This window comes from Trichoderma asperellum, chromosome 3 (assembly GCF_020647865.1).
Source record: "Trichoderma asperellum chromosome 3, complete sequence".
Lineage (NCBI taxonomy): Eukaryota > Fungi > Ascomycota > Sordariomycetes > Hypocreales > Hypocreaceae > Trichoderma > Trichoderma asperellum.
In genome coordinates this window covers 2,807,059-2,820,286 of record NC_089417.1, presented here as the reverse complement: position 1 = coordinate 2,820,286, position 13,228 = coordinate 2,807,059, and the positions used below count along the sequence as shown (strand labels likewise).

At 49.6% G+C, this 13,228-nt stretch overlaps 1 protein-coding gene across 1 annotated transcript; it reads left to right on the top strand.

The window, feature by feature from the left end:
* Positions 1-7,719: 7,719 nt before the first annotated feature.
* Positions 7,720-12,701, top strand: TrAFT101_005521 (uncharacterized protein; the record flags this gene model as incomplete). The annotated part of the gene is made up of 4 exons (XM_024900873.2): positions 7,720-7,830; positions 8,785-9,430; positions 9,564-9,682; positions 9,972-12,701. 4 exons carry the CDS (start codon positions 7,720-7,722, stop codon positions 11,490-11,492), a joined length of 2,397 nt encoding a protein of 798 aa, XP_024757279.2. The 3' UTR covers positions 11,493-12,701.
* Between the last annotated feature and the right edge of the window lie 527 nt (positions 12,702-13,228).

Sequence of the window (13,228 nt, the reverse complement as noted above, 5' to 3'; positions counted from 1 at the left end):
ATCGATGCCGAATTTTCTATCCAAATAGCTGATGGAAGCAGATATAAAGAGTTCATGTTTGTTTAACTTTGCCTGTGCTCGGGTTAATGGGGAGCTAGCACACTGCTCGTCCACGTACCAGCGAGTAATGCAAAGATATAGCGAAATGAAGCATAGTCGGCTTCAATCTAACTTCTTATCGTCCTTGATATGTCCCGAATGTGCGAGCTTGGTGGATGCTGTGTTTCAGCATAAACTTAGTTTACTACTATGCTACGCAGACATAGCAGCCACCTATTGTTATCCCTTTTGGTGACTATTCATAGGATTTAAACTGATGTCATAGGTTATTGGATCGTATCTAGACGTATGGTTTGTGCTAGGGGATAATTTTTGAGATGTAAACTTCCTATCCGAGCAGCCAAGTCATAAACTCTCGTACTTCGTATTCAAGCACGCTTAGGTGACATCTTAAACATGGGTCTAAATATATATATATTAAATGTAATTGATAAGATGGGGGCTCTACAATCTGGCCCGATTATGATTGGATAGGCATGGAAGCATGTATATTTACCAATCAAATTGTTCCTAAGTAGATCACTGCCTCCGAGTGCAGCTTCTATGTAGAATCTTTTACGCACATGTGAACCATAGTTCCCTCTTACGGAAAATGAAAGATACGGGAAACCCACAAGGAGTTGATTTCCTTTTCATATGACAATCTATACACTCCTTTAATAAAATTCCTAAATGGTCCTAAGCCAAGTTGAAGATCTTCGAATTCTTTGTTTGCCATCTACAGGCAAATTGATCAAGCGATATAGAACCGTTCCCTACCATACAGTCTTCCTTTTATTTATTTCTTCATAAAAGAGTTAGAAACTAGGAATGGTATTTACCTGTTTGTCTCTTTGAAGTAAAATAATGTAGAATATGCAAACAGCATGAGCTACCTATATGTAGTCCTTGCAAATGTCAGCATGCTGTGTAACCAGATATGTGACTAGATAAAGATCAACACAATTATGAGGTAATGAGTAATTAACTGGTGCAATACCATCACTTTTGCAAACCTAGCATGGAAAAATAGTGGATAACTGTAGTATATTCTTCTTCGTTATGCTTTATACACAAGGCATTAAGCCTTATCAGATGTGCATGATATTACCAGCGTCGCGGAAAGACATTTGCATCATCTGGAGGGAGTCCTTACGACGATGGTTGGATAACATTTAATTATTACTGCCACACTGAGATTTTGAACACGAAGAACAAACAAGTCAACAATAGAATTTTCCAAATCATTCCTGTTAGCCTCGGAATGAGACCACACATAATCCTCAAGTTACAATTTGGTGTTGATCATGTTGTACTGTCATTACGATAGAGCTCAGAGCCTGATAGTAATGCTATATCTATTGCTGGCGCATTTGCCATCATGAATACAGATGGTAGTCTCATGACGGGCCTTTAATAAGACACTGAACGGTGACTGCAGGAGGATACAATTGTCCAAGTCAAAATTATACACCAAAGATTTCTCAGGGACTCCGTCTGATAATCCACTTTGCTCACTATACACTGCAATCAGGTGAAGTCTCATAACAGTGCACCTTATAACGAATCTATGAGCTATTAGAGAAAAATCTACAAATGTCCACGAACAAAAGAGGTATGGATGAATTATAGCTCTTGGAGCTTTTCTTATCCTTGCTCATCTCGAGCAGAGGGATCCTGTGAAATGCTCAAATGCACGCAACTGCCCATAGATGTAATGGCAACAACACTGCGCCGAGAGACGATCAAATCAGCTATTTTCCCGCATTCATTTTATTTTGTTTTCTCCCAAAGCTAATATTATTCTTCTCGATTCATTGCACCAAAGCGTTTGGCGAAGAGTAAGTCTTTGTGGCATAGTCATTGTAGTCTGCAACCCTTCACCACTAACAAACCCGCTGCTTACAATAATGCCTTTGCATTTGTCCAAACATTTCCAACAGCTACCCAATGAGAAGACATGGTAATTGATACCACAATGCAATCACGTACGCTGTCAGATAATTTTCATCACATCTCATGCATTCTACAAAATAAAAAACGCTGTCAAGTGTTAGTCTGCATTGGTCGGAGCATTAACCGGCTCAGCTGATTCTTGCAAGTATAACTAGCTGCGCGATTAGCTTGCTCAGCTGGCAGCAGCCAAAGAGAAGAGATGCAACAGCCGAGAATTTTACGTGGATTAGCGTTCATATTGCAGTCACGTATACTATCTCGCTCCATTTTATTCATATCTATACTGCTCTAACAGATATACGTGAGATGCACGAAGCTGCAACATGCTGGCCAATCAGCAAAGCAGCGTATAGTAGTGGCACTAGATCGTTCACTGCCCTTATCCAGTAATTCAACCAGCAAACCAGAGCGTAGACATCAGACATCACAAACTGCGAGTTACTCACCAGTCTCACTCCCAGAGGAGTGGTTGCATCGCCGAGTGGCAAGTTTTGTTCTAGAGCCACCCCCTTGACACTTTAGCCGTACTGGTGCCTTTATTGAGGCGGAAATAAAAGAAAAGAAAAGAGAGGGAAAAAAAAGGAACGAAATAAACCCTTGGTAACGTGATAGCTTGTAAATACTCATTATGAAAATCGGAGACGCCTGTTTACCTGACCTTCTGCTAGGCGCCCAACTTGGCTGAAGAAGAAGCAGTTGAGAAGGCAAGGAGCTTACACGGATGAGATGACGAATGAAGAAAATGCGGACAAATAGATCGACTGGAGTCCCGGTCGAGGGCAAGCTTTTCAGCATCAAGCTGCGCATGTGTTACCCCTTGGACATGCAGAGGCTCGTAACTGAGCCAAGACGGATTAAAGTTTCCGTGCTGCCTACATTTGCTAGATCTGTACGGGCGCATGTGTCCACTTCCAAAACATGTTGTCGTCACATGCAAAGGAGCTGGCCGTTTCTGGTAACCATGGCTGGATGGATCTTCCAATAGGGTCAAGGGTCTGAAGCATGGCTGCCGTGGCGTAGCCCATCATGGAGCCATGTAGGTGCCAAGCCAAACAAAGCTATGACTGTCGTATATAATACAACATCAGCTCGTTTAGACGTTGACACTGCCTACTATATAGATCTCATTATCAACCCCCTTCGTCGTATAATGCCTGTCTCTGCTCAGACAACTGAAGCATACTATGATATCACAACGGTTCATTGCAAGATGAAGGTGTTTGAAGGGCTGAGTGAGGTGCTAAAATGAAACATCAAATACTGAAGCATCCACATAGGGGCTGAAGTGACCAAAATTGCGGAACAAAATGTTTCACTTTGGGCAAGGAATGAGGAATGAGAAGATCCGGACTTGAAACGAGGCAAAGAGGAGACCGGAGCAAAATAGGCGGTTCTAATGAAAGAGCCGCAAAGCGAATCTCGCAAACGTCATTCCTTCTTCATCGGAGTGTTTGCAACCCCTCTTGATTGGAAGATGGCATTATGGCGCATCATCTGGCTGTATGGTGATACCTCTTGAAGATGCCGCCAAGAGCATCTCAAGAGGCGAAGAAACGCGCAATAGGGGGGTAGAGAAGACATGTGGATGGGTGTTGTTGAGCGGATGACCACAAAAACTAGCCATCACAGCCGACGTCTTGGTGGGGGGGAGTGGGCAGGGATCATGAGATTCACTCAGAGAATGCTTGCTCTGAAAGTGGAACCAGTAGATCTTGCAGAATTAGAGGAATAAATGTAAGTAGTGGCTCAGACGGTTGCCATATCCCTGTTAGTTTGGCGTTTACTTGTGTCTTTCCGAAGGCTTATGCTTTCTTGCTCCGGCAGACAAAGCAATGAGAGAAGGGTGTGCAGATAGACGACGGGAAACTCGACTGGACCATCTAGCCATGCCGCTTCGTGAAGCTTGCCCCGCTGTATCTCTGCATAGTATCTGAATCGGGTGGCAGATACGAAGGCGGGACCCAAACAATCTTCAGCTTGTCTTGCCCGTTGAGGCCTACGGGAATGGTTTTTTTTTTGGCATATGCGGAGTGGCCCGTCTGGGACGGCCCACGCTCAAGCCAAAAAAAGACTGGGAGAGCCAAAATAAAGCAGAGAAAGCGCAAAGCCAACCCGCAAAGTGTCCGCAACTACTGCATGGAGCACCCCGGATATCACCGTATTAGTGACCAGCTTACTGAAGAGAGCGGACGGCAGCCAGAATTTCGGGGCCGAATGATGAATCAACCAGGCTGTTTCTAGAACCACCAATGATGCCTATATGTCAGCACAATCTGCGTCGTGCAACTGCGTATAGTTGATGTTGAGGGGAGGTCGGAGCATGTAACGATGCGCGACGCATGACCCTCGTACAGAGCTGTTCTTTAGGTGTGTCTCCACTATGCATACATCTTCACACATGCTTGCGTTAGCGCATGAGATGTGCATAAGGATGCATAATAAGGCGGGTAGTGGTGGGTGTGAGCAGATGCGGCATACCGGCGTACTTGCATGCAAGACGTGAAGGTCGATTGTGGTTGGTCGTAACTGGGATGGAGCCGATGGTTCGGATGGACAATCCATGCGTGTGCCCGTCTCTGCAAGAACCACATGGACGTGAAGAACATTCGCATCCCCGGCGTCTGCAGCATCGTTCGCCAATAGCACGGCTGCGTATATCGTATCGAGCTATTGCTAACATAGCGCGGTCTACACGACAGATATCATTCGCGGCTGATGTCGAGCCGGCCGGAATTGCAAAGTCAAATGTGGTGGTGGTGGTGATGGCAGCTCCCAGAGGCACTAGCACCGCGACTAGTACCTCGGCGGACTGAGGCTGACCGGCCGGTGTGGGCAGGAGTTGGGCCATGGCTTGGGCTATTGCTAGCCGGAGACCAAGTATCTGGCTGCCCTGCACATGGTCTCTTTGTGTGGCGTAGGCTTTCCTCAAACAAGACTGTTCATGGTTCCCGTGAGGCTGGAAGCGGAAAAGCGTCGACAGGCACGGCGGCTGCCTGGGTTGCACAAACTTGCTCACGGCCTTGAGCATCGCGAATCTTCTTTTTGGCGGGGTACTCCGTGTCGTGGTCCTCTCGCGCAACCGTTCCTCGAGCCGTAGCAGGCTAAGATTGTTCGTGGCTAGTTCGTAGCATTTTCAGCTCTGCTTCCCTAAGCACGAGCAATAGGCGAAAGCTCTACTGTATGATAGCTACAAATCTCGGGCGAGCGAATCGGAACATACGCGGACAGGTGATCGGCACATCTCCAGAGAGAAAGGCTCATCTGCTGCGGTGCTGAGAAACACAAATCAACAGACTGCGAGTCTGCATGCCGCTGGTGGCTGGGCCACGGAACACCCCCGTCCGCCCAGGCTGGGCATGAGGGCAAAACTAGCGCTCTCTTGCCCTGAGACATGCCGATGGACAATGGAGGGCTGACGCGGATGATGACTGGACGAAGCACGAGGCGATGGATGCAAATCATGGAGCATTGCAATCAAGAGCTTTGCAAGGTGAGCTGAAACCAAGGAACAGGCGAACGGTAGAAAGCTGCGCCGTCCTGCGGCCTGTTGAGTAGACGAGTCGTTTTCAAGCTGCCCGGGGGTGTCAGAGGGCGTCTCTCATCTCCTCTTTGTGGCGCTGTCATGTTCCGTCCTTATGGAGACGGACAGCTTCTCGCTCGCATCACGTTCATTTGGAGGACGATGCAGGCGAGGCTAAACGGGGAGCCTCGGAATAAAGTTTGTGCCAGATAAGAGATAGGCACGAGTGGTTGTGCGTAGCATCAATTAAGGGAGGTGCTACGACTTTGTGCTACCAATTTGTGCGCATCCTCTGTATTACACATTGCAGAGCAGATAAAAGATGCTATTTTATATGCCGGGGGCAGCAAAATGAAAGTGGAGTGGCTGTGTCTAGTCCATGGCAACATGCACTGTAAGTGCTTAAGTGAGAGAAGACTTATTCGTATGGTCCACCTACCTATTATATTGTTATCCTTCTCTGGACATGGCCGGGATCATGCATGACTTCGTACGTCGTGCTCCTAATCGATCCCATCAGTGACATGACAAAGACACATACTAAATACCAGATAGGTGCCAAAAGTACCTTAAGTAGGAATTAAAAAGGGCATCGGAGGACTGAATCGTTTGTTTTGTGGCGTTCCTGCAAGGAAACTGGGATGGAGCCTGGAGGGAGGATTTCCCCGGATTCGCGCATTTCGGCTTCTGCGCTACCCCGGCCTGGCACCTCGCAGACATACTGTACGAAGGGATGCTGGGATCAACCTCGCTGGCGCTGCCTGGCGCGCGCATTCTGGTCTTGTCCTCTCTGAGACTCGGGCGGCCGGACTGACAAACCCAGGTCCATGTTAGCGTGGCGGAGGTGGGAGGTTGCTTGAACTGATGAGGGCGAGGGCGAGAGCATAGAATCCGTTTCAACGACACAGCTGCAGATGAAGCGAACACGCATCAGTGCAGCAGCTACTCAATCAATTAGCCCTTGGCTAACGCAGGCCCGTCTGATCATGGTCTAGCCGGACGTGCCAAGGGTTGCTGCAGTGCTGCCAACAGCCTGCCAACAGCCTACCTGGTCGAGATATGCTATCATATGCCGTGGAACGGCAGCCGCTGGGACCCGCCTTTGACATTGAACCTTTTGATCTATTTTCAAAGCCTCGAGGTGAGACCAAATTGCGTGGGCAGTCCGACCACAAAGCGGCCTAGTCGAGACATTTCGACGGACCTGGCTGACAAGCTCGTGCACAACGCGAGGCGAGCCCATTCCCATTCGACTAGTGTTGCGAGCATTCCGCAGCAGAGACCAGGGCCTCTCTACGCTATCCATTACTCCGTGGTAGCGGTGCGACATCAGCATGGCTACACCTGCTTGGGCATATCGCAGCTTTGATGGTGGCGTCTTGAGCCTGGTTTCTCTAATTCGATAAGAGGCCGGATTGCTTATCTATTTCTATTTTCTGCTGCCCTTAAACATGAACTGGCCGCCGTGGAGAGGCTAAAGTGCCATTCCCAGTTCTATGGGGCAAGATCATCGACGGCCCCGTGCTCATAACTGCCATGGATGATCTGCAGCAGGGTGACAGGGTGGGCGCCGATGCAGGCATCAATCTCGGATGCATACATGAGCGCCAATGCATCAAGACAGATGGAGACTGTAATTTGGAAATCGGCCTGGTATGCATAGATGCTCGTAACGCCAATCGAATTTTTCGCCATTGAACAGACCGATGTTGGCCATGGCCAAAGGAATGTCGGCTTTCCACGAGTGGCATGCTTTTCGCCCATCTCAGCCCCCCCTCTATTGACGTGTGGGCCGTGTGATTGGAGCTGGAAAATGGCTCCCTCTCGTAGCATACTGGCAAGGCGCCTTCGCCTTTGAAACAGTCAAAACCTCTGCCAATACTGCTGCTATTCTGGGCTCTGGCAGAGACAGAAATGAGAGCGACAGTCACTTCCGAGCTGAGTTGAACCCTTGAACTGGTCAACGCTTGAGCATTAGTCTTCAATCTATCTTTGAGACTAGTTGTAGTAGCTCAACTGGAGCTGGTCTTCTCGCCTCGCTGTGTCTTGGTCTAGAAACCAACGCCTCACCACCAAACTCGCAACGGGCTCATGCTCCGGCTAGCGGCATGTCAAAATATCTGAGTACAATGGCAATTCTGGCCAGCTAGCGCTGGTACATGGCTGGCCACCGAGATTGGTGCCGTGTGATGAGTACTGCCAGGATGCCATTGCCAAAGAGGCGTGGTGTTGACCACACACCATCTACTCCCAATCCGAAGACGCCGTCATCCGCACCCGCACCTACACCACTAACATGGATGAATACTCGGTATGTAAGTATCTCTCGTACACCTGAAAACCTACGCTCACGCCCTCGCCGCTATCGCACGCCTTGGAGTACTCTTTATCGAGCATGCTCTTGCCACAAAGGTTTCGGAGCTGATAGACGAGAGATGTTCTTGACATGAACAAGAGGGGCTTGAAGAGAGAGCAGGCGAGAGACACGCTTGACCCAGTCTTTTTTGCTTTTGACTCGCAGATGCGCCTGGCATATATAATAAGCTTGATGTCCCGGTGAGTCGGGTTGATAGGTAGCCGACTCATCTCAAAACCAGAACAACCAACGCCTGTCCATAGTATCTGCCGTTGACATATTACGAGTACCATTGCCTCGACCGATCCTCCTTGCCTCGATGCTCCCCCTGTCCACCCCCCCTTGTCTTGACTACCTTGGACATCGTTCGATTTAGTTGATCGACCGTCCTGTGCTGTGCTGTGCCGCGGCCGTGGCTTCAGGTCCTCCACCGAGTCGCTCGCTTCTCGAGTGTGTCTGAAAGGATCCTTCTCTCGTCCGTTCCAGTACCGACGGCTGCCGGATTCCATCTGTTGACCTCACACCCTTTACCTGGTGGACCCGAAATATCGGTAGTTGTGCTGCTGACAGACGGGCGAGTGACCAAGTTATCGCGCGTTGAGCCCATGCCCATTGGCAGCCTCACATTTCCTTGCTTAGTGCGAGTAATACTTGGAGCACCTCTTCCTTAGACTTGGGACGAACACGAAGTCCTCGGCGATACATAAACGTTGTGATTAGTCGTAAATCGCCGCCTCATTTTCCGTTCTTCTTTCTCTTCTTCTTCCTTTTGAATTCTTCTCTTCTCTTCTTTCTTTTTTTCCTGTTATTCGTCTGGCTATCTGGACTGGCTGTCTCTCCTCTTCTTATCTCGCTTTCCCCCCAGAAGATCCGCTTCGGGGTACCGACACTGTCCCCGCCTCTAATACACAAGCGGATGGCCGCGATCCACGACCGATATACTGTGCTCCCGCCCCAAAGGCTACGACGGCCGGGAGCACTACTACGAGCCGTGCTGAGGCACAGAGATTACGCGGGAGACCGACATCCACAAGACAGGATCCAGGTCACTGGGCAGGCTGCTGGACAAGTCACTGGACAGGTGCTACTGCCCACCATCGCCGGCCACGAATACTACCTTGGCCGTAACGGAGCCATCGGCCTAGAGAGCACAGGAGCGCTACAAATACAGGGGCCCCCTACACCTACAGCGCCACCGGTGGCAGCACCTGCAGCAGCACTTACAGCGCCCACAGGGGCCCCGTCCCCCTCTATCCCCGCTGGCCTCGCTCCCGGGCCCCCCATTTTACCGCCCGCACCGCTGCGGCCAAGCCCCAATTTCTCTCCCCTCTCAATCCGCCACGCTCGCAGCACTTCTTCTCCTCTTCCTCTACACGCCGCTCCTCTTCTTGCTTCTGCCACCACGCCAGCCTCTGCGCTCGAGAAGCGACGTGCCTCGCGCCTCTCGCACCCCATCGCAACGATGCCCGAGTATCGCCACATGCGGAGCGGCAGCCTCAGTATCCCCAACGGCGCCCACGGAAACAGCCATCACCACAGCATGCCGCGCAGCCCGCCCAGTAGGTTACACCAGTTTGCCTTTGCTTGTGGTCGAATCTAGCGTCCCCCTCCCCCACCGAGCGAGCACACGACCGCGCCGAGAGATATTCAGAATTGGCCACAGATGCGCTGACCGTTTGTTGCTGCTTGCAGACACATCGCACGTCCCGTGCAAGTTTTTCCGCCAGGGAGCCTGCCAGGCCGGCAATGCCTGTCCCTTCAGCCATGACCTTGGCACCGCTTCAGAGAACATCTGCAAATATTTCGCAAAGGTGAGCAGCTTCTTCCATGGTGCTGTTGGCTGTGGTTCTGCTGCCCTCGTTGCCTTGGACACCTATTGTGTCAATCAGAAAGACGATGAGATAAAAGAGGGAAAGAAGCGTCGAAAGATGGTCTCTTCTTTTGCCCGAAAATACCCGCAGCTGATAGGGCATCATACGACTGTCGTTCCTGAATTTTTTTTCCTCTTTATTTTCAAAGCTTCTCCCTTGCTGTGCTGTGGCATGACAAAGACACAATTCCTGTCGAGATTGGCTGGCTGACATTTCGCTTTCCTCTTAGGGTAACTGCAAGTTTGGCCCCAAATGCGCAAACATCCACGTCCTCCCCGACGGTCGCCGAATCAACTACGGTAAGAATGGCGTTACCATCGGTGCAAATCCCCTCAATCTTGCCAATCGTGCAGGCGGCGCCAGTCCCGTCTCACAGACCCCGGGCGCTGTCAGTGGTCCATTCAACCATTCTACCGCCAGTGCTTTGACCACGTCTCTGTATCGTGCCGACCAGCCCGCATATCCTTATCTCAGCGATGAGATGCAGCACCTCGGCCTGTCTAGCAGCCACCATGACAGTGGCCTCCCGACCATTGATGCGCCGTACTCTGTCACCGACTCCAACTACGGCTCTCCACCAGATGATGAATCCTCCCGCCTAGGATTTGGTCTGTCGCCTGCTGCAAAGGGCTTATCTGTCCTTGATGCCCCATTACCGGCCTCTTTCGACTCCAACGGCATTTCTAATGCCGCCCGCTTCCCTGCTGCGCCCTGGCCTTCGTCCGTGCCCTCAAAGTTTGGTCTCGAATCGCCGTCCCCATCGCTCAGCAGCATCAAGGATTCGCGCACGTCCGAGACGCTCAAGTTGCTCCACTCTTCTGCCTTTGGATCATCTGAACATCTCATTACCCCCACCGCCAGCAGCCCGCCAGACTCGCATCATCTTACTGGCGAAGAGTACTTTGGGAAGCGAATCATGCACTCCACCCGATACCCCAAGCAACCACGGCTGCTCAGCGCTAGCATGCCTAAGAACATGGTTGACCGAGATTGGGAGGCCGAGTTTGCGTTTGGCGACGACGACAATGTACCAGAAAATCTCGTACCCGGTGACCTGCAGGATCTGTTGACCCCGGCGGAGAAGGCCCGGAGAGGTTCGATGCGAGATGAGCGGCCAGACTTTAGTCTCAGCAGTCTTGGCAAATATGGCAGCCCGATTGGCTCCAGCCCGAGTCGATGGGGACCCCTGTTCCAGCGTCAGAAGGAGGAGGAAGAGATGACAAGATCGGCCCGAAGCGCTGCCGGATCGGCTTTCGGCCACGTTGGGAGCCCCCTACGGAATTCGATCCTTGCCAAGGAAATGTCCGATAACAATGGTGTAAGCCGGCCATCTGTTATTCGGCCTGTTGGCGGAAGCGAGTCTATGTCGGTTCTTTCGCAGCAACTACAACGGAGCCGACTTGATGATACGCTGAATGGCTCAAGCCCGCTCTTGCACCCGACGGCCAGCCGTAACGCCGGCAATGGCATCTCGCCCATCGGCAAAGACCGCGGCCTGGAGCGTCACGTTTCCAGTGCTAGTATCGGCTCGTCTGGCAGATTCACAACACCAATTGACGAAGAGGACTCTGCATTCGTATTCAGCATGGAAGAGGAAGAGGATTCCTCGTCATCAAAAGCTCGCAAGCGTGGCTCTTCTGGCTTGGCTCTAGGGAGCTTTACTTCCTACGCCAGTGCCGCTGCCAGCAAGGGAGCAACACCTAATGGTCCGAAGGAGGGACGAGATGCCGTATCAGTCAATGGGAGGTAATGAATTTGTTGGAAACCATGGAAAAAAAAACTTGCGGCGGAGCATATTTGTTTAGACAAGATACCCCCTTTCAAATCAAGTTTGACGAACGGAGGAAATCACCCCATTTTTGACGAAGACATAACGATCTACGAACCAGACGACAACGCGCTATGCACGTGCATTTTACTTGGAAATCAGAATTCGGCCCATCGAATTTCCTTTCGGGATATTTGCCAAGCTATTTATTTCTCTTCTTCTTTATTTTCTCTCTCTTTGTCTCTCGCAAAATCAGTGGCAGCCTTTGGAAAGGGAAATCACAAATTCATCATCCGACATCCAACATCGCCAAGGAACTGGGAAAGGGGGGGGAAAAACCAAAAGGGACACAAGGGGTACATATACTATATAGGCTGGAGTTTTTTGCCTTTTTTTTTGCGTTTTCTATGTTCCTGTTATTCTATTGTCACATTGAGGAGCCATCTAGGACAGCGAATCCCTGAAAACATACCTCTCATTTTCTGGAATACGGCCTATCGAAGGAACTAGCAACATAAGCATTGTATGCTTTTCATCATAAAAAAAAAACGAGAATAACAAATCACTGGATCACCGTTTAACATAAATCGATATTTTTTTCCCATTTTTTTCTCGCTATATTTGCGACTACGCGAGCTTGGATCTTTGTTTTCTCACGATCGGATATCTGGGCTATCCAAGTGTGGACATAATAACCCTGCTACCGAAGGACAACATATGTGGTCAGCTTAGGTCTCTTTTTCTTCAAGGATCTATAATCGCCGATCACTTTTCGTCTCATGACCTTGTTCTTGGGGAAAGGAGGATGGAGGGAGGGGAAAGCGAGTTTTGGAACCACCCAATAATTTCTCCCTAATGTCATTCGCCGTCAAGCAATGATTACTCTCTGCGTTAGTTTGTATGTATGTATGTATGTATGTATCAGTATAGGAGCAAAGTGTACATGTAGTCAGCTTCAAATATTTTGGGCTTTTGAGCCAATGCCTAGGGGTTACCAGGATGCATTTGCGGCAGTCATTGGACACAGCTTTTTCTTCTTCTGTCAACGTTTTATGAATGAATGTCTAGTTGTTGTGTAACTCGTGTCTTGAATAGAATCTCGTTGATTGGATGGTTACTACTGGCCAGTTACGATGTCCACCAGGGTAGTTGGTTATATGGGAGTGAGTGCGTAAGCCTGTTATGCATGCATGTGTGACTCCTCTATTCGTCATATTTGATAGCAGTTTTTATCTGATATCATTTTCCCATTTCTATTCGTTATACAGCCTAGTCCGTGTTTGTGAAGAAAGAGAGGCCCGGATGATAAAAACAGGTATCCATCCTAGTCAGACACTGGCACGTCTAGAATCTCTTCGCAACCAAGGCCGCCTCTAGCCGTAGGTATATCGGCGACGTTTCTGAGGAGTTTCGTTTACTGACGCTTACATTCTCAAATGCATATCACAAGCAAGCAGTTGGTGGAGAGTAAATTGAGTCTTCTATACACTAATACAAGGGATAGCTGCACAGACTTTATGTAGCAGCGTCTCCAACCACCATCAATACAATCGTCTTTTTTTTTCTCTCTTCTCGATTTTAACACCCCCCATTCCACAATCCCTTCCGTTTGATCTGGAAACATTGAAGCCAAGGTAAAGTAGGTGATCTTGGACGGAAAAAACATCCCTTTAATCGTCTCTCAAAGATGGAAAATTAGATGAGATTTCACCATAGCA